This window comes from Homarus americanus, unplaced genomic scaffold, assembly GCF_018991925.1.
Source record: "Homarus americanus isolate GMGI-L3 unplaced genomic scaffold, GMGI_Hamer_2.0 scaffold41366, whole genome shotgun sequence".
NCBI lineage: Eukaryota > Metazoa > Arthropoda > Malacostraca > Decapoda > Nephropidae > Homarus > Homarus americanus.
In genome coordinates, this window is record NW_024723541.1 from 4,412,658 (window position 1) to 4,433,394 (window position 20,737).

The 20,737-nt window shown below is 41.2% G+C and overlaps 1 protein-coding gene across 1 annotated transcript in view; it reads right to left on the reverse strand.

Moving 5' to 3' along the window:
• Positions 1–20,115: 20,115 nt before the first annotated feature.
• Positions 20,116–20,737, reverse strand: part of LOC121863637 (uncharacterized protein DDB_G0290301-like) — a 1,659-nt gene continuing 1,037 nt past the window's right edge. Inside the window, exon 1 of the mRNA XM_042362391.1 lies at positions 20,116–20,737. This exon is cut by the window's right edge and continues 1,037 nt beyond it. Coding sequence (XP_042218325.1) covers positions 20,116–20,737 — 622 coding nt within the window.

The window sequence follows — 20,737 nt, forward strand, 5'->3', positions numbered from 1 at the left end:
CTAATTTGGAATTTAACCTCAAGTGTTAGTGTGTGATTTTGAGGTCATTTTGAAGTGTTTGTTTTGGAGGTTGAGTGAGGTAGTTAGGTTATGGTTTAATTGCTATAGTTAACCCCTTAATTACGGTGATTTAACCCCTTGAATAAGATGATTTAAAGAGAGATTTAACCATGTATGAACCGAGAGAGAGAGATGGCATATACAAAAAAACTTTAATTCATTCTACTTACACAAGACAGGTGAGGCAACACACACACACACACACACACACACACACACACACACAGACAGACACGCACGCACATTAGACTTCCACGAAATCATTTGCATCTCTTGGTTGAGAAAGTCATCCTGTGTGTCAACCTTTACCTGTGTTCTATTGACGTGATCATTATTGGCTCATTCACGTGGTTTAGTGTTGGTTGGTTGGTTGACAGGTTGACTGGTTGACAGGTTGGTTGACAGGATGGTTGACAGGTTGGTTGACAGGATGGTTGATAGGTTGGTTGACAGGTTGGTTGACAGGTTGGTTGACAGGTTGACAGGTTGGTTGACAGGTTGGTTGACAGGTTGGTTGATTCACAGTTTGATTTCCCAACCCAACCCAACTAGTTATCGATATTTAACTTCAACAAAACTTTCAAAATAAATCACAAATTCTTCTTCTTCTTGACCCTGAGACCCTAAAGGTGTGTCAGCCTCAGGGAATACATTACACACCAAGTTAATCATTCATTATTTTCCTGAACATGACGTCAATCACACAGGTGTATAATTCAGGTATATAATTCAGGTGTATAATTCAGGTGTGTGTATTATGTAATCTCCTGTTGCTTGAAAATACCTAGAGGTAAGTTAGTTATTCTTTTGAAATTACTGTGACTTGTACTTACTGTATTTGTATCTGTGTTCTTTACCTGCTGTATGTGTATAGGTTAATTAGGCTTGTAGGTTTACCTGTATCTCTACCTGGTTTCTGTATCTGTACTTGTATCTTCGTCTCTATCATTTATTATGTATTTATGTAAAACACACACACACACACACACACACACACACACACACACACACACACACACACACACACATAATCACAGGTACTAAACGAAGCTGTTCCCATTTCCCGTGATGTGGGGGGAGTTGTGGACATATCAGGTATCCTTGATGATTTACGGATAAGGGAGAGAGAGAGAGAGAGTAACAATACTAACCAGGTGACACAAGGGAGGGGAGGGGGTAGGAGCAGTGTAAGGGAGGAGATGATGATAGGAGAGAAAGGGAGAGTAGAGGTGAGGGGGAGTAGGTATAGGTAGGGGAAAGGGAGGAAGGGGAGGGAGAGCAGGGAAGGGGTTGGTAGGTAGGGAGGGAGGGGAGGAGGGATGGTAGGAGCGTCTTAGCTGATAATTGTAAATAAACTTTTAACAGGGCCATGGCGGCTCTCATCAGCTGATTGGCGTGTGTGTCCGGGAGTCAGGTAACCGCTGGCTTTAAAGAGGGATTATAACCCCCAACTGCAGCGATGGGCGAGTTTCCGAGATGAGATCAAAGGGGCGGTCGACCTCAAAGAACTCGGTGAAAAGCATTATCATGTCTCTTTGTTTTGGGGTAAATTTGAGACAACTTATTTGACAGTGTGGTGGTGGTGGTGGTGTTGGTGATGGTGGTGGTGGTGGTGGTGGTGGTGTGGTGGTGTGTGGTGGTGGTGGTGGTGGTGGTGGTGTTGGTGAGTGTGTGGTGGTGGTGGTGGTGGTGGTCAATATTCAATTTTGTATTCATGTATTGTTCTTCACACACACACACACACACACACACACACACACACACACACACACACACACACACTATATATATAAGCAAATTAAAGTAATAGTAGTAGTAATATTGTTGTCGATGGTTGTTATTATTATCGTTACAACACCACCACCACCTAACCATCACACAGCATCACTAACAACCACACTAACAACCACAACACAAACATACAAAAAAAACAGACAAACACGAACCTAAAAATGTTTCACAAGCCCACCTGTATTTCCCAACCACCACACATAAATCTCCTAACAAGCAATTTATTACACCAATTAAGACCGTAATATGATTCTTATTCGAGCAATTATTTCTATTACACGGCACTAACTACCGCCCTCAATTACCTCAGTGGTTTTTTTTTTTTAATAATTCTTATATCAATTAAAGTAACGCTCCCACTGCCCTGACTTATAAGGTAAAGGTAGTAAAGAATTTATCTCCCGTTCAGCTTCATAATAAAAACATGAATTTGAGTCATATGTTACAACTCAAGGCTTAGGAATGTTGTAAATGGTTATGAAAAAATATAGTTCTGGTATTTGGTGTTTTTTATATATAATAATTCAAGGTTTGGGAACTTTATAAGGTTATGAAAAAGTTCCTATGTTGAGTGTTTTCAATATATCAAGAACTTTGGAACTTAACCAAACAAATAAAGTTCTTATGTTGAGTCTTTTCGATATATTACAACACAAACTTTGGAACTTTATCAAATATGAACAAATAAAGTTCCAATATTACTTGTTATATTTTCATTGTTTTTTTAAGTCTCGTGTGAGATATTGAGGAGACAAGAAGAGATTTGTTGTAAGTCAATTAATGTTTATGTTTACGAATGAATGTTTGAATAACTCGTGTTTATTTTTGTTTTATGTTTTTGCTTATTTTTAGCTCTTTTTGTTGTTGTTATTATTTATTTATTTAGTAGTAGTAGTAGTGGTGGTAGTATCATCATCATCATCATCATCATCATCATCATCATCATCATCATCATCATCATCATCATCATCCCTATTATAAACATTAACATTTGTATTTAGTTTACAATGAACATCACATTATTCATATTACATTTATCATTAATTTAACATATGACATAACGGTGAACAAAACACTATAAGGTCACACAGGTAATAAGTCTTGCACACACAGGTATTGCTTGATGTGGTGGCCAGGTAAAAACTTGCTCTCATTCTTATTATCAGTATTATTTTGAACATCGTGAATCTGTTGTTTAATATATATATGTGTGTGTGTGTGTGTGTGTGTGCGTGTGTGTGTGCGTGTGTGCGTGTGTGCGTGTGTGTGTGTGATATATATAGAGGGGGGGTGAGTAGTGGAGGGTGGAAGTGTGTAGGGGAATATTGGTGGGGAAGAGTTGAGGGGGGGGATGGTGGAAGAAGAAGAGGAATAGGAGGAGGAAAGAAGAAGAAGGAATAGGAGGAGAAGGATAAGTGGTAGGAGGAGGAAAGAGACGCTCAAGTGATGGCTGTCCCTTTACATAAAACAGAATTCGCTCAAGTTTGATTTAGTGAGGATGTTCGTCATGTCGTGTCTGGCTCTACTTTATTACGCTGACTTATGGGAGGGAGGGAGGAGGGGGAGGGAGGGAGGGAGGGGAGGGGGGGAGGGAGGGAGGGAGGAGGGAGGAGGGGGAGGGAGGGGTAGTGAGGAGGGAGGGAGGGGAGGGAGGTGAGGGAGGGAGGGGGTAGGGAGGGGAGGGAGGGGGAGGGAGGGAGGAGAGGAGGGAGGGAGGAGGGGGGAGGAGGAGGGAGGGAGGAGGAGGAGGGAGGGAGTAGGGAGGGAGGGAGGAAGGGAGGGAGGGAGAAAATCAGGTTGGATGGTGGGGAGTTTACAGAAGGAGGAGGTATGACTGTTTATATGTGTGTGTGTATATATGTATGTCTGTCTATGTCTGTCTGTATCTGTCTGTATCTGTCTGTCCCTCATAATCTTATCCCATAATGCCATAAGGTCTATATATCATACAATTTCCACTAAATATAAACTTAATAATGACCATAACAATTAATCCAATCAGTGAATCCTAACTAATCCAGATTTACTCGGATATAAATCTTTAGTTAATCCAACCTTCGCTAGCGAGAGAGAGAGAGAGAGAGAGAGAGAGAAAAAAAAAAATCTTCACTTTTCCCAGGATTCAGAGATAAATTGTTTCTATCCCCAGGATGAACAAGGACAGTGATCGATATAATGGCGTCTGTACTAGTGTAAATAATCACGATCCCCAGGTGTGACTCAAACTGCCCTCTGATTGGTTAATAATAATGACCCAATATGAGTACTGTCAGTTTATTGGTTAATTCAGATACAACATTACAGGTATTACAGATATAAATACAGGTACAACAGGTGACAAATACAGGTACAGGAATATAATAGTTAATAATCTTATGTATTTATAAAGATTAATATAAGCTTTAATCTTTATAAATTAGTTAGGAGCTATATACATTTATCTTGATGTGTAATGATGAATATAGATCTACACTAAGTCAGGAAAATACATAGGAAGTCTCTCTCTCTCTCTCTCTCTCTCTCTCTCTCTCTACTGTAAAACATTATATATATAACTAATCCCTTCACCAACACTCATACACCCTCCAGGATGATAATAATCTCAGCCTTACTTACCTTTTAACACGTGGGCCATAATAAAGGCTAATCTTCCTTTACCTCTAACTAACTATTAATACTCCTAAAAAATAAAATAAAATTGTATCTCACCTTCACCTTGATTGATAGGCTAGACGAACCATCAATCAATATGTAAATTAATGTTGATGTTTTGTGTTCATTAATGTTTACTTGAGGCTGTTATTAAAATGTTGGGTTTGGTTAGGATTTTTTTTTTTAATGTTGGGGGTGTAGGTGGGGGAAGGAGGGGGGTGGGGTGGACGGTAAGTTGAGAGAGAGAAAAGATTCCTCTTCTATTTTCTTATTCCCTCTACCCACACCCAACACCCCCCCCCCCCTTTAATAAGAGCATCAGGTAGGCACTAATTAATATATTTCAACAACCACAATTTACATGATGATAGATTACCTGTCCGTCCAATCAATCCAGGTAAAATGAAGGTTAAAAGTTACTTGTTTAATCTCCTTTTAGGTTTTTTTTTCTTTATAGGTATTAATTCACCGGGTTTGAGATACGGGGAATTTTCTTGTAATAATGGGGAAGTGTTTTAAGGTGTTTAGAAGGGTGGGGATAATGGTGGGGGAGCACACGAGAGTAAAGGGGGGGGGTGATGTGTATAGGGAGATGGTGTGGATAGTGATGTGCGTGAGAGAGAGAGAGAGAGAGAAATGACGTAGATCTCTCTCTCTCTCTCTCTCTCTCTCTCTCTCTGCGTCTTTCTCCTGGTCTTCCTTGTTGTTGTTGTCGTTATTATTGTTGTTATTGTTTTTGTTGTTGTTATTGTTGTTGTTTTTGTTCCTCTTCTCCTTATTTTGTTTATTATCATTATTATTATTATTTGTATTAATCATCGAAAACTTTAATTAAAATTTACAATCACTTTCCTCTAACATTTTTCTACCCATGTTGGAGTTAAAGAATTATATCTCGTTAAGGTAGAGTCTCAGTAGAAGTCAGACACCATTTTGAATGTTATCGTTGTGTATGAACATCAGTCAGGAAGTTTGGTACGTTCATATGTTTTCAGTTTATGAGGAAAGTTCATTGTTCGAACCCTTGATAATTGTTTTTTCCTGTCGATTTTATGTTCCGTATATCCACCCTAGGTAAGGTAAGGTAAGGTCAGGTCAGGTCAGGTAAGGTAAGGTCTCAGTGCAATTTGAATGTCATTTTAAAAGTATTTTTTTTTATTTAACTTAAGTAAACCAATTAGATACGTTCTCTCAGTTACATACACTTAAATTATATAAAAAATCAACTTACGAACCTTGATGAATCCAATTTTTCCCTGACCGGTAGAGGTAGTTAGATAAGATAGAATCCAAGGGTGATTTTGAGGTATAATTTTGGGAGGTGGTAATTTTTGTGATTTAGCTGAAGGTTAATTATAAGTTACCTTCTTTCGTTTCCTCTTAAGAGAAATAATTCACCTTAGGTACTTTTGAGACTCATTAGAGAGGAAACTTACCGGTTTTAGTTTGTTTTGTCCCGAGGTCTTTGTTGATCCAGTGTTTCCTGCAGGTGAGGGCTGTGGGGAGGTGCTGGGAGGTGCTGGGGAGGTGCTGGGAGGTGCTGGGAAGTGCTAGTAGTTGTGAGGAGGTGCTGGGAGGCGCTAGTAGTTGTGTGGGGGGTGCTGGGAGGTGTTAGTAGTTGTGTGGAGGTGCTGGGAGGTTGCTGGGTGGTGCTAGTACCCGTGGGGAGGTACTAGTAGTTTTGGGGAGGTGCTGGGAGGTGCTAATCGTTGTGGGGAGATGCGGGGAGGTGCTGGGAGGTTCTAGTAGTTGTGGGGAGGTACTGGGAGGTGCTGGTCGTTGTAGGGAGGTGCTGGTAGAAGAGGGAGGAGTGCTGATGGTAGCGGGGAGGTGCTGATGGTAGCGGGGAGGTGCTGATGGTAGCGGGGAGGTGCTGATAATAGTGTGGAGGTACTGATGGTAGTGGGGAGGTGCTGATGGTATCGGGGATGTGCTGATGGTAGCGGGGAAGTGTTGATGGCACCACAAATAGGTGCTAATGGTGGCGGCGGGTAAGAGGCGCTGATAACGTAAAAGAAGAGATATTGGTGTCAGGATGGCGGCTGTTAGAAGCAAAAATAAATAAACTCCCTTAGAGTGGCGGTGGCGGCTGCAGCAGGAGATTTGATGGTAGCGGCGGCGGCGGCTAGTCATGTGAGGGTGAGAGCCGCCGCCGCCGCTGGTCACCTGAGCGCCCCGCACGACGCCGATAAAATGGCGGCCAGTCACACTCGCTCCCCGCTCTTACCGCCATAACTAACTCCTCCCTCCCTTCCTCTCTTATCTCCCTTCCTCTCTTATCTCCCTCTCTCTCTCTCTCTCCCTTCCTCCCTTCCCTTATTCCCTCCCTTCCTTCATCCATCCTCTCTCCCTCCTGTCCTTCCTCCCTTCGTTCTTTCCTATCTCCCTCTCTCCCTTCCTCCCTCCCTTCCCTCTTTCTCTCCCTTTCCCCCTTCCTCCCTCCACTTGTCATCCTCACCTTCCCTCCAGCGGTTCCCTCCTCTTCCTTCTCCTTCTGCTGTCCCTCCTTCTACCCCTCCTTCTACCACCATAACTTTACCTCACCATAACTTTACCTCACCATAACTTTACCTCACCATAACTTTACCTCACCATAACTTTACCTCACCATAACTTTACCTCACCATAAGTTATTTTCCACTCAGGTAACTCATTTGCATATTGTTAAACCTTGTGTATTTCTGGTCCAGGTAACAATATATACAAAGTTTTACTCAACAAGTGTAACATACAAGCAATTAACACCTGTTCTTCTGTACCTTTAGTCTCAGGTGTAAAATTATACTCTCTTATGAAATACCTGTACATACATACATACATACATACATACATACATACATACATACATACATACATACATACATACATACATATAAATTCTATTGACTTGATATATTTTATTATTATCATTATTATTATGACTTACTACTACTACTACTACTACTACTACTACTACTACTACTACTACTACTACTACTACTACTACTACTACTACTACTACTACTATTATCATTATTTTCATTCACCTGTTATGGTCCAAAAAACAAACATTCAATCTTGAAAGAAAAAGGTTTAATTTTTAAGAACTAATAAAAAAGAATAACATCATTATTTTATGAGTTACATTAAAGAATTTCCTGTATTCTTCATAAATTTCCAAAGTATTAAATCGTTGTTCAGTTCTGGGAAATATTTCCATGCGTACACGGTCTCGGGAATAAGATCAAGGGAGATATTGAGGTATACCTTTAGCTCTGGAGGGAAGGAGGGAGAGATGGAGGGAGGGAAGGAGGGAGAGATGGAGGGAGGGAAGGAAGGAGGGAGGGTGAGAAGGAGGGAGGGAGGGTGAGAAGGAAGGAGGAAGGGTTAGAAGGAGAGAAAGAGGAGGAAGGAAGGAGGGGAGAAGGGAAGGATAGAAGGAATGAGAGGGAGAGAAGGAAGGAATAAGGTAGGGAGAGATAGAGGGAAGGATGGTAAGAGAGAAAGATGGAAGGGAAGGAGGGAAGGAAGGAGGGAAAGAAGGAGAGGAGGTGTGTCTACAGGTATAACTATACATCTTAAGCGTTGTGATGACATGAGCAATTCCTGGAAGATTGTCTCATGGTTAGATACACATACACACACACACACACACACACACACACACACACACACACACACACACACACACTAAACGAAATGCCCCCAAAAAATAATAATAACAAACTAACAAAACTTAAGGTGTACAAAGGTATACTGTTGACAAGCTCAGGTGAGTGTCCTGTTCACCTGCCCACTTTATATAGGTCACCAGGCCCGCCTCTTGACACGGTGACGGCTCTCTCCCTCACCAGGATCACCAGCAGCAAGGTACATAGACTGGTGATTAAGATGGGAGGAAGGTGTGTCTATCTGTCTGTCTGTCTATCTGTCTGTCTGTCTGTCTGTCTCTCTGTCTCTCTGTCTATCTGTCTGTCTGTCTGTCTCTGTCTCTCTGTCTGTCTTGCTGTAGTGGGTGATGAATGATTCTTGTGGAGTAATAGTATTTGTGTGTATGTATGTATGTATGTATGTATGTATGTATGTATGTATGTATGTGTGTTTTTTTTATGATGGTGACGTACACATATAAGTATACATAGTTATATACAAATAAATACACACACAGATACATATAAACGTCCATGTACACACACACACACACACACACACACACACACACACACACACACACACACACACACACACACACACACTATTAACACATTTAAACTGAACACTTGCTCACCACCTCACCCAATTTTAATAGGATTTCCTTAACAATATCTAACAGCTGAAAGCAATGAATTTTTTGTTGTCTGCATTTCGTAATAAATTTGCGATTGAAAATGGATAAATATTACTTCCTTGATATTAGCTAAAATATTTGAAATTATCAAAAGTATTCGATATTACCTGAAGTATTTGATATTACCTGAAGTATTTGATATTACCTGAAGTATTTGATATTACCTGAAGTATTTGATATTACCTGAAGTATTTGATATTACCTGAAGTATTTATATGGAACCTTCCCTTATGACGAACTAGCTAACATATAGCCTTCCCTGGTGATAAACTAAAGGCACCTAACACTTACCTGTAAACACATCACTAACAACTAACGTTCCTATCTCCATTATTTCTCCTTAAACAACAACTTCAACAACTTTTCATAACCTTTCCTCAACCTGTAGTTCTAAAGTTACAACTACAACTTGTTTATTCAGTCTGTGTTATTAATTAAACTCTACCTGTTGTATTTACCTTTATATCACCTGTTGATTATCGTAAAATTTCTCGGACTTATATTAATTATTTTTCTTGTTTTGTTTTGTAATTTAGATTTTTCGTATTAAAAATTTATATAAATATTCAATTTATATAATTTTAATTGATTATTTATTGTAGTTTGAATAATAATAATAATAATAATAATAATAATAATAATAATAATAATAATAATAATAATAATATACCAGCTTTAAGCCCTAATAATTTTCATCATCCTAGCCTAACCTAACCTAACCTAACCTAACCTGAACTAATCTAACACACACACATACACACACACACACACACACACACACACACAGACACACACACAGACCTTAATCTCACTAACCAATCCAAACCGTGATTATTCTCTCTCATCCAATCACAACACCGTGTTATACCCACCACCCTCACCTATTAAAAAAAACAATAGCGAAATTCCTCCCTTAAGCTATTAAAAACAATAGCTGCACCACCTACTGTATTATACAACGATAAATATGTCCACGAATACAATAGCCCTTTTCCGTACCCACCCACCCACCCAGCCCACCCAGCCCACCCAGCCCACCCAGCCCATCGATACATTGTCTGGTATACACGGAGTTTCTACAGGTGTTAAAGGAGGAACTACCTATAACAGAATTTACATATCGACATTATTTATATATATGATGGAAAGTAGATATAGGAATATTATCGGTATACAAGGAAATATGAATAATTCACACAAACATATATACACAAACACACATACACACAAAAATCACATACGATACACACAAAATAAATAAGCATATACAAAAATACATACACAAGAAATATTACACATACCTATTCATAAAAATACATATTATATAACATATAAAAATACATACAATCACATATAACTATAAAAACTACAGTATATCCTTCACACTCAAGAGAGGTATATATGAAAATAATATACTACAAATATATGGCGTATAATTATATAGCTATATCATAAGAATAGGTAGGAAAAACACATATATATGCAGGTGTTGTATTGGGAAATATTATATAGATGTTTGTAGTAACTTAGAATATTATAAATCACAGACAGACAGACAGACAGACAGACAGACAGATAGACAGACAGACAGACAGACAGACAGACAGACTATTTCTTTACCCACTGCCTAATACCCACAAAAATCCGGTTCACATCCACACTAATACCGGTCCACACTCCTTAATACCGGTCCATACACCTTAATACCGGTCCATACTCCTTAACACCGGTCCATACTCCTTAACACCGGTCCATACTCCTTAACACCGGTCCATACTCCTTAACACCGATCCATACTCCTTAATACCGATCCATACTCCTTAATACCGGGTCCATACTCCTTAATACCGGTCCATACACCTTAATACCGGTCCATACACCTTAATACCGGTCCATACTCCTTAATACCGGTCCACACTCCTTACCGGTCCACACTCCTTAATACCGGTCCAAACTCCTTAATACCGGTCCATACTCCTTAACACCGGTCCATACTCCTTAACACCGGTCCATACTCCTTAATACCGGTCCATACTCCTTAACACCGGTCCATACTCCTTAATACCGGTCCATACTCTCTTCCTCATAGACAACACGACCATAAAACAACACCCTGCATAATAAACCGCTAACACCACTAACTTAATACTCGCACTGTTCGGGTTTAACTGCCTACTAAAACTTAAACATTGTCTAGTGCTTTACCGACTCTAGTTAGCCCTCAAGCGTCACATTCCCTGACTCTAGGACTTAAGTGTGACAGTGACATCCTCAGACCTCTCCCTTGAGCGTGACATCTTTAGACTTGTCTCTTAAGTGTGACAGTGTGACATCCTCAGACCTATCCCTTGAGTGTCACATCCTTAGATTTGTCCCTTAAGTGTGACAGCCTCTAATCTAGCCCTTAAGTGTCACATCTTCTTCCAGTACCTCACCTACTCGAGCCACTTAAGAGTAACACTTAATGAGACTTAACCCTTAATTATCTACCACTTAAGTGTACCACCTGGCCCTCAAAATATAGTTACTATAGCTCATCTTCACTTAGTATCTAGACACACTTAAGTTCCTTCCATGAATTCCGGTCTAGAATAACTTAAGTGGAACTCAAGTTTGTAGATAGCTCACTGCGGTGATGTCAACTCTTGCACTCAAACTTGGGGACATGACCCTCCACTAAGTTATTACTCAATGGTCGCGAGTAGTTCCTTGGCCCCTTAAGTATATAGTGTCCTATTAGCGGCTAAGACTCGAGGCTCAAGTAGCAATTAAACAGACCTACAGAGAATTGGTTTTGAACAGTTGAACAGACTGGGTTGAACAGGCAGAGTTGAACAGACTTATAGCTGAACATACCACCAGAGAGGGAGAGAGGGGAGGGGGCGAGAGAGAGAAAGAGAAGATAGAGAAATGGAGAGAAAAAGAGGATAGAGAATGAGAGAGAAGGAGAGAGAGAGTGAGCGAGAAAGAGAGGGTGAGAGAGAAAAGGAAAGAAAATACGGAGATAGCGGGAGATAGAGAGAGATTTAGAGAGAGAAAAGGAAAGAAAGAAAGTGACAGATAGAGCGAGAGATAAAGAGAGAGACAGAGAGAGACAGACAGAGACACAAGCGGAGTGATGACCGCTTACCGCCGCACTTTAGTTAAAACAATCTACCTCACCTCCGTCATAAAACGTAAACCAAAGCCGATAAAAACCACCTTAAACCTCCGACCTTCATTCTCTATCTATGGTTTAAACCAACAAATAAAAACCATCTTACGAGAAAATAGTTTTTTTCTTAATTCTGTGGTTTATTGAGGTTTTATTATCCTTAAGTAATTCAAGATAAGGGAATTTATTTTTTTTTTGCAGGATTATATTTTTTTTACGTTATATAAATTTATTTCGTGATTAAAATCTACTGAGAAATATTAATCACTGTAAAAAAATGAATTACTAAAATATCACAATTTATTTTAAAGTTGTGAAATAAATTAATCTATTAGATCCATAAAATACATTAATTTATTCTATTATCTTATGTTAAAATAGATCATCGTCTATTATTTCAAGTTACTTATTTTGTTTTCATTTTTTCTTGTATTAATTTAATCAATAAAATATTAAGGCAATAAAGTATTTAATCCACCGTCTTGTAATTGAATAAAAATGAATAAATCCTAAAAATGTAACACACACACACACACACACACACACTAATCCAACTAATTCCACTAATCCAAACTAATCCAACTAATTCCTTATATTCATAGAACATTAAATTCTATCTTAAACAAATTTGTTGACGTAAGAAAATCATTTAATTAATTCCAGTTATTTACAAGAAAACAAAAGATCTAATTAATTCCAGTTATTTACATGATAACAAAATGTCTATTCAATTCTGTAGGATGAATGAAAAACTTCCCTTTATTCACTTTCCTCATTTTATTCAATATTCATCCGTCATCGAATTCATTCATCGTCTTATTGGTAACTTAGGTGTTAGTGAAGAATAAATGGAAAGAATTATTGGATTTTTTTGTCTTCATTTTCTTAGGAGGAGGAAAATATTATGGAAAGTTTTAACGAAGAAAAAAGTAGTTTAATTATAACAGTGAAAGTCTTAATTGTGGTTATAGAGAAAGTATGAATAATATTGATAGTGAAAGTTTGTTTTGATTTTAGTGGTGAAAGTCAGAAGTTGTTAATATTGTTGTTTGGTGTGTGTGTGTGTGTGTGTGTGTGTGTGTGTGTGTGTGTGTGTGTGGACCCGACCATTACGTACATGCAATAAAGCTTCTTGATAAACATCATTGCAATTACAGATAAATACATATTACGTTGTCACAGTCTCATGTATACCGCCATGTATATGTATGATTGTCTATCTATATATCTATCTATCTATCTATCTATCTATCTATCTATCTATCTATTCACATACATACATACATATTCATAACACTGTATATAGGACCTTCTGACTGGATTATTTATTAAGATAAATTATGACAGATATACAAGACGTGTGAAACAGTGTATGATAATAATTCACTAATAATTATAAGTTATCACAAGCGATTATGAGTAATTACCTGAAGAAGTCAAGAATATTATTGTTATAGAAGATGAATACATTATGTAGTGATTATGAGTGAGTGCATCTTAATTAATCTTATCTAATTACCTGTGTGTATATTAGACTCAGGTAATATAGAAGAAATCGTGAGCTTTATTAATATATTTCAATGGATTAAGTATAATAGTGGATTATTATAGCAATTACAGGTGTAAAAATTATCATGTTAATATGTTAATTTAGTATTATTAACGCTACGTGTGTGAATTATAGATGTTATATACAATAAATGACAGTAGGAAAAATATTATAGAAAAAATTATTGTTTTATATGATACACATGAGGTATGCTAAATATCTCTAGAGGTTATATATAAAAATACATGGATGGTTTAAAGTGACTATAGGGTAATGTTATATCAGATGAGTAATAAAACGTTCTTAATATCTCATGTATATAAATATTCAGTAAGGTTAAATAGCTCACTGTGTGTTGACCAGGATCCCCGCCGCTGCCCTCTCCCGTTCACCTCAAATTTCCTCTTGTATTCTTTCTCTTTTATCCAATTTCCTTATGTATTTTCCTTCTTGTTATTTTTTTTCTATGTTTTCTTATGCTTGGATTATTCTGAAGGAGGTAGGTCGTCGGTGTACCCTTCGTCAGGTTGGTAAAATAAGACATAATTTCCACGACGGAGGAGGATAATAGAACCCACGTCTCCATTGTGTTCCCGCTGCCCCCCCAAAAAATATACCAAAATATTTAACACAGATGAATTTCTTTTCCCCTCCCGTCAATATTGTGTTATGGAACGACCTGCGACACCATCTTGGATATTTTTTTTTTCTTCTCTCTCTCTCTCTCTTATCTTTCGTGTTTACTGCTGTTAGTATCTGCTGTTAGTATCTTACCTTTATTATTCCCCTTGATTTAGTATGTGTATTTTTTTTGTGTCTCTGTTGTGTTGTCTATATGCTATCTCTTGTTGCATCTTCAGCGTTGGTTGGTTGATGGTGAGTTTTGTTGCATTGTTTATACCGCGTCGGGGCGCTGGCTGGCTGGTGAGATCGTGTCAGGGTCCTCTTGCCTTGGGATCTTACACGACTCTTGTTGATGTTTTCTTCATTTTTACGACCTCCAGTGAACTCCTGTGAGCCTGTTGTGTGTCTCAGTGTCGTGTGGTCCTCGGTGGGGACCTGGGGGGGGGGAGGGTTATCTTTTGTTTATTACCGCTTCTCTCGTTCACACATACACACACACACACACTCACACACACTCACACACATGTTCACAAGACTTAGGTTTCGGTGTTTCTCTCCCGCGTGAGTGTTGTTGTGAGAGAGTTTGTTGCTGCTGATGGTTGTGGTGAGGAGAGTGGACGCTGGAGTCTGGGTTTGTTCTGAAGAGCGTCGCGGTATCCATTGGCTGCCTCTGCGGGTGTTTCCGTGTGGCGGTGATGCTTCAGAGATCCAAGAGGGTGTTGTGGTGAGTGGTTGGTGGTTGAGGGTGTGTGGGTGGTGGTGTGGTGGTGGTGTGGTTGTGGAGACACAGATAGATTGTGGCGGGTCGTCCTCCAGTGTCATGTGACCATAGCCGCACCTTACTTGACACCTGTTATCGTAATGGTTATCTGTAACTGTTATCTCGTCTCTCATCTGTTTCGTGCAGAAAATTGTAAAATCAGAGGTGGCCGACCAGCGAGGTGCCGCGGGCCAGTCTCTCCTCGGTCCACCCGGCCACTCCACCTCCAACCTCCGCCTCCACCGCCTCCACCACCTCCAACCACCACTACACGTTCCAGGTCCGGCGTCACAACGTCAAAAATACCACAGTAATTGCACTGGCGGGCGAGGAGAGGAGTGCCCGCAGGAGAGGCAAGCGGGGGGCCACGGAGCCACCTGCGTCAGGCGCCGCCACCACCGCGGGAGCGACGCCACAATTTTTGCACTCTGTTCCGCAGCAAGTTTTGCACTAGCATGGGTATTCCCTGGGCAGGACGGAAAGTGTGGCGGGGAGGCAGGCGAGGGTCTGGCCGGGGGAAAATGATATGTTTTCATAGTGTTCCGCTGGTCGGGGTATCATTTATCGAGGAGGGTGGAGAGGCGGGGGGTACAGGGGTATAATTTCAGTGACGGCGAGGCCCGCTTGTCAGGACCCGGCCAGGCAACTCTGTAATTTTGGCCTCTGTTATCCTTTCCTTAATCGCCATCTTCACTGGTCTCAGATGGACATTCCATATTCGTTCGGCGCGCAGCCATAATGTAAGGTGGTGTTAATGATCGATAAGGAAGACGACTCTAAATCATCCGCCAGAGGTTACGGTGGTCGCCCTCACTCTTCACGACCACCTCCACCACTACCACGACCACCTCCACCACTACCACCGCTACCTCCACCACTACTACCACAACTACCACAATTACTACCACCACCCTCACCAACACCATTCGCACCATCATTATCGCTATCGCCACCACCATTACTACCACCAGCACCATTACTACCACCACCACCATTACCATTGCCACTACCACTATTATTTCTACCGCCACCATTACCACCAAAGCCTCCAGGCCATAACCTCCACCACCATACCACCACAACCACCAACATACGAGTCTTTACCACATCACAATAGTCTCTTTCCCACGACCTTCGCTACTGCAGCCTTCAACCTACGACCCTGACCTACACATGACGATTTGCTGACCTTTAACAACTTTTAACGACCTTCCATATACCACAAATATTCCACCATCCTCCAGCACGACTACAAATACGACCACCACATAAAACCGATCACGACTACATCCTCTACGACCCCAATCTCATACAGACGACACACAACAATCTTCTGGTTACGACTCTCTTATTAACGACGATGAGTCTTAAACGACCTCCTGAGTGAAAATCGGGACGACCTCTCAGTAAATCAAGATTTTTGACGACCCTTGAACGACCACGAAGATTTATATTGAACATTAAGATGAACTAAGTGCCTGGATTATCAAAGATCTTTAGTCCACTTCACCGTTAAAGAGTTAAACCATCGTCCTCAACGAGTTAAACCATCGACCTCAACGAGTTAAACCATCGACCTCAACGAGTTAAACCATCGACCTCAACGAGTTAAACCATCGACCTCAACGAGTTAAACCATCGTCATCAACTGTAATCAATTAGTATATAGATTTAAACTGATAGCTCTTACGTTGATGAGAATGACCCAGTGAGTGTATTGACTTTCCCGTCCATTGGTCAATCGTTGCGTGGGGGGAGGGGGGAGGTGAGGGGAGTTGAGGGGGGCAGTTGAAGGAAGGAGGGTTGAGGGAGTTGAGGAAGAGTTGAAGGGGAGGGGGTGTGAAATGGGAGGGGATGGGGAGAGTTGAGGAAGAGGGTTGGGGGGGAAGGGTTCAAGAAAGGGGTTGATGGTGAGGCAAGAGGAAAGAAGAGGAGAGTTGAGGATAGGGGGGTAGGAAGGAAGAGGGGGGGGGAAGAGGAAGAGGGGGATGGTGGAGTAGGATTGATATGTGGGTGAGGGAATGACACACACACACACACACACACCTGGTGACACACGCCAGGTGACCTACATCAGGTAAACAGTGTATCGACGGCCCACCTGGTCTTCTGTGCCTCCCCCTAGTGTCCTGTCAGCCCGAGTTTAGTCTAATGTCTCTACTTCAAGGTACAGTTTACCCTTCAAGTTTGTCCGCCAAGGTACAGTTTATCCTTCAAGTTTGTCCTCCTAGGTACAGTTTATCCTTCAAGTTTGTCCTCCTAGGTACAATATTCCTCCTATGTCTGTCCTCCTAGATACAATTTATTCCGAGGAAAATAACATGTCCTCCTCGACAACAATTAACCTCAAGGATGACTAAAGATCCTCCAGAGTATACAAAATATCCTTCAGGAAGCTCAAGTAATACCTCCAAGGCAATAGTTTAAGCCATAAGATAAAAAAACCCAAACAGGACGCACTTGAAAGCAATATTTACCTTCCCAACAGACGTGAAGAGTGTGTGTGAGTGTGGGTTATCGCATAGCGGTGTTGGGGCGAGAATAACTGACGGCTATACATGGTCGCTCTCTCACTGGTATATCGTATGAAGTCGTCTTTCTCACTCTCTCATCACGATGATGTTCAACGCCAAGTGAAATTATCTCCCTGTTCTCTCTCTCTCCCTCCTTCTCATCTCTCCCTAGCCCCTCCTTACCCTCCCTATCTCCTTCCCTTGACCCTCCTTACCCTCCCTTCTCTCCTTCTTCCCTTCCATCTTGGCCCCTCCCTTATCCCTGACTGATTGTGATCTGAGGGATGTCGTACGATGCCCAGTGTTGTTGTACCTGAGTCTTGGACGTTACTGGATGTCGTACACTCAATATATACAGTATAAATCTCTCTCTCTCTCTCTCTCCTTACTGCTTCGCCCTGAGGAAAACAGAATATTTTATATTTTATTGAAGTTAGTCTATGGTCACTCTTATTGGGTACCTGAAACCACAAAAATAAACCTCCAGGGACCTGAAACAACTGAAATAAACATCCAGGGACCACAAACCACTGAAATAAAACCCCCAGGATACACAAACCACTGAAATAAACCCAGAGACCCAAACCACTGAAATAAAACCCCAGGGATACACAAACAACTGAAATAAACATCCAGGGACCACAAACCACTGAAATAAAACCCCAGGGATACACAAACCACTGAAATAAACCTCCAGGGACCTGAAACAACTGAGAAAAATCCAATGGGGGGTTAAGGGGTAGAAGGAAAGAAATTTGAGTTGTCTAATGTGGTTTTTCTACGTGGTTGGGCCCGTCGTTATTCATCAGGCTTGTGAGGGGGCAGTGAGAGGGAGGGAGGAGGCAGTGAGAGGGAGGGTAGGGAGGTGGGAGAGGGAGGGTAGGGGAGGGGAGGGAGGAGGTAGTGGAGAGGGGAGGGTAGGAGGGCAGGGGAGAGGGAGGGAGGAGGCAGGAGAGGGAGGGTAGGGAGGCAGTGAGAGGGAGGGGAGGGAGGCAGGAGAGGAGATGGGGTAGGGAGGCAGAGAGAGGGAGGAGGAGGCAGGAGAGGGAGGGTAGGGAGGCAGTGAGGAGGGGGAGGGTAGGAGGCAGTGAGAGGGAGGTAGGGGGCAGTGAGAGGGAGGGAGGAGGCAGTGAGAGGGAGGGAGGAGAAAAAAAAAGGAGGAAAATCCGTTTCTCTCCTTTCAAACGCCGCTCATCACTGGGTCTCTTGAGTGTTCCTGAAGGGGGTCATTCTCTCCCTCACTCTTTTTTTCTCTTTCTGTTTGTATATTTGTCTGTGTGTTTGTCTGCTTGTTTGTTGTTGCTGTTGTTGCTGTAGTTGTTGTTGCTGTAGTTGTTGTTACTGTAGTAGTTGTTGTTGTTGTTGTTGTTGTTGTTGCTGTAGTTATTGTTACTGTAGTAGTTGTTGTTGTTGTTGTTGTTGTTGTTGTTGTTGTCGTTGCTGTTGTTGTTGTTGTTGTTATGCATATCCGTCTTATCTCTCTTCAGAAGGGGTAGGAGCTGAGGATGACGATAATGGTGATGATGGACGTCACAAGGAGTCCACACACACACACACACACACACACACACACACACACACACACACACACACCAGGCGACTTGGGACCGCGACTTATGGTGTCTGGTTGATTCATTGACCTCCTAAGTGAGATATGGACGCTCTTGGAGGTATGGGTAGGAGGAGGAGGAAGAGAAGAAGAGACGAGGAGGAGGAAGAAGTGGAGAAAGAAGAGGTGGAAAAGAGGAAAGAGAGAGAGAGAGAGAGAGAGAGAGAGAGAGAGAGAGAGAGAGGAGTGTGGGTGGGTGGGTGGGAGTGCCAAAGGGTGTTTTACTGCACACGTCAGCTATTTCCTCACCAAACTACAGACAGGTACCTCACACACACACTCGCCTCTGCCTCCTGCACCTACCTCACTCTATTGACCTTTGGGAAGTGATGTCATGTTAATTTTTGGCTCCATTAGTCAATCTAGCATCCACCTTTCTCGATTAACTGACAAACTGATAATATTTATACCACGTGAAAAAGATTTTTTTTCTTCTTAACTATGCTGCCAAAACGTACGATCAAACTATTACTAAGACAACCATAGGAAATTCTTGAACAATTGTCTTTTTTTATAGTCTAACACCAGAGTTTCTAAGGTTCTGTCTGTGTCTATACGTATCTGTCTCTCTGTCTGTCTGTGTACGTGTCTGTCTCTCTGTCTGTCTGTGTACGTGTCTGTCTTCTGTTCGTCTGTGCTCAAGTACGTATCTGTCTTCTAGTCTGTCTGTGTACGTGTCTGTCTGTGTGCGTGTCTGTCTCTCTGGTCTGTCTGTGTACGTGTCTGTCTCTCTGTCTGTGTACGTGTCTGTCTCTCTGTCTGTCTGTGTCTATACGTATCTGTCTCTCTGTCTGTCTGTGTACGTGTCTGTCTCTCTGTCTGTCTGTGTACGTGTTTGTTTGTCTGTCTGTCTGTGTACGTGTCTGTCTCTCTGTCTGTATTCAGTTTGTCTCTCCGTACACACAAATAACTCCAGATTTGTTCAACTCACTTCAACACAAGGTCAGACGAGAATTAATACAACCACAACAATCATCACACGAGTTCTGGAGTAAACAAAAAAACAAATGACAGTCGGAGGCCACCAATAAGAGGATCGAGTATATTGTTTAATACCTTTTTGTTTTTGTTTTATCCTAGAGAGATGGTTTTGTTTTTAGAAGTATTTTGTTGAGTGTTTTCTGTTGAGTGTCTTCTGTTGAGTGTCTTCTGTTGAGTGTCTTCTGTTGAGTGTCTTCTGTTGAGTGTCTTCTGTTGAGTGTTTTCTGTTGAGTGTCTTCTGTTGAGTGTTTTCTGTTGAGTGTCTTCTGTTGAGTGTTTTCTGTTGAGTGTCTTCTGTTGAGTGTCTTCTGTTGAGTGTCTTTGTTGGAGTGTTTTCTGTTGAGTGTTTCTGTTGAGGTTCCTGTTTGAGTGTCTTTCTGTTGAGTGTTTTCTGTTGAGTGTCTTCTGTTGAGTGTTTTCTTGTTGAGTGTTTTCTGTTGAGGTCTTCTTGTTGGAGTGTCTTCTGTTGAGTGTCTTCTGTTGAGTGCCTCTGTTGAGGTTTTCTGCTGGAGTGTTTTTCTGTTGAAAGTGCCCTCTTGTTGAGTGTCTCTGTTGAGTGTTTCTGTTGAGTGTCTTTCCTGTTGAGTGCCCTTCTGTTGATGTCTTCTGTTGAGTGTTTTCTGTTGAGTGTCTTCTGTTGAGTGTCTTCTTGTTTGTGTTTTCAAGTTGAGTGTCTTCTGTTGAGTGTCTTCTGTTGAGTGTTTTCTGTTGAGTGTT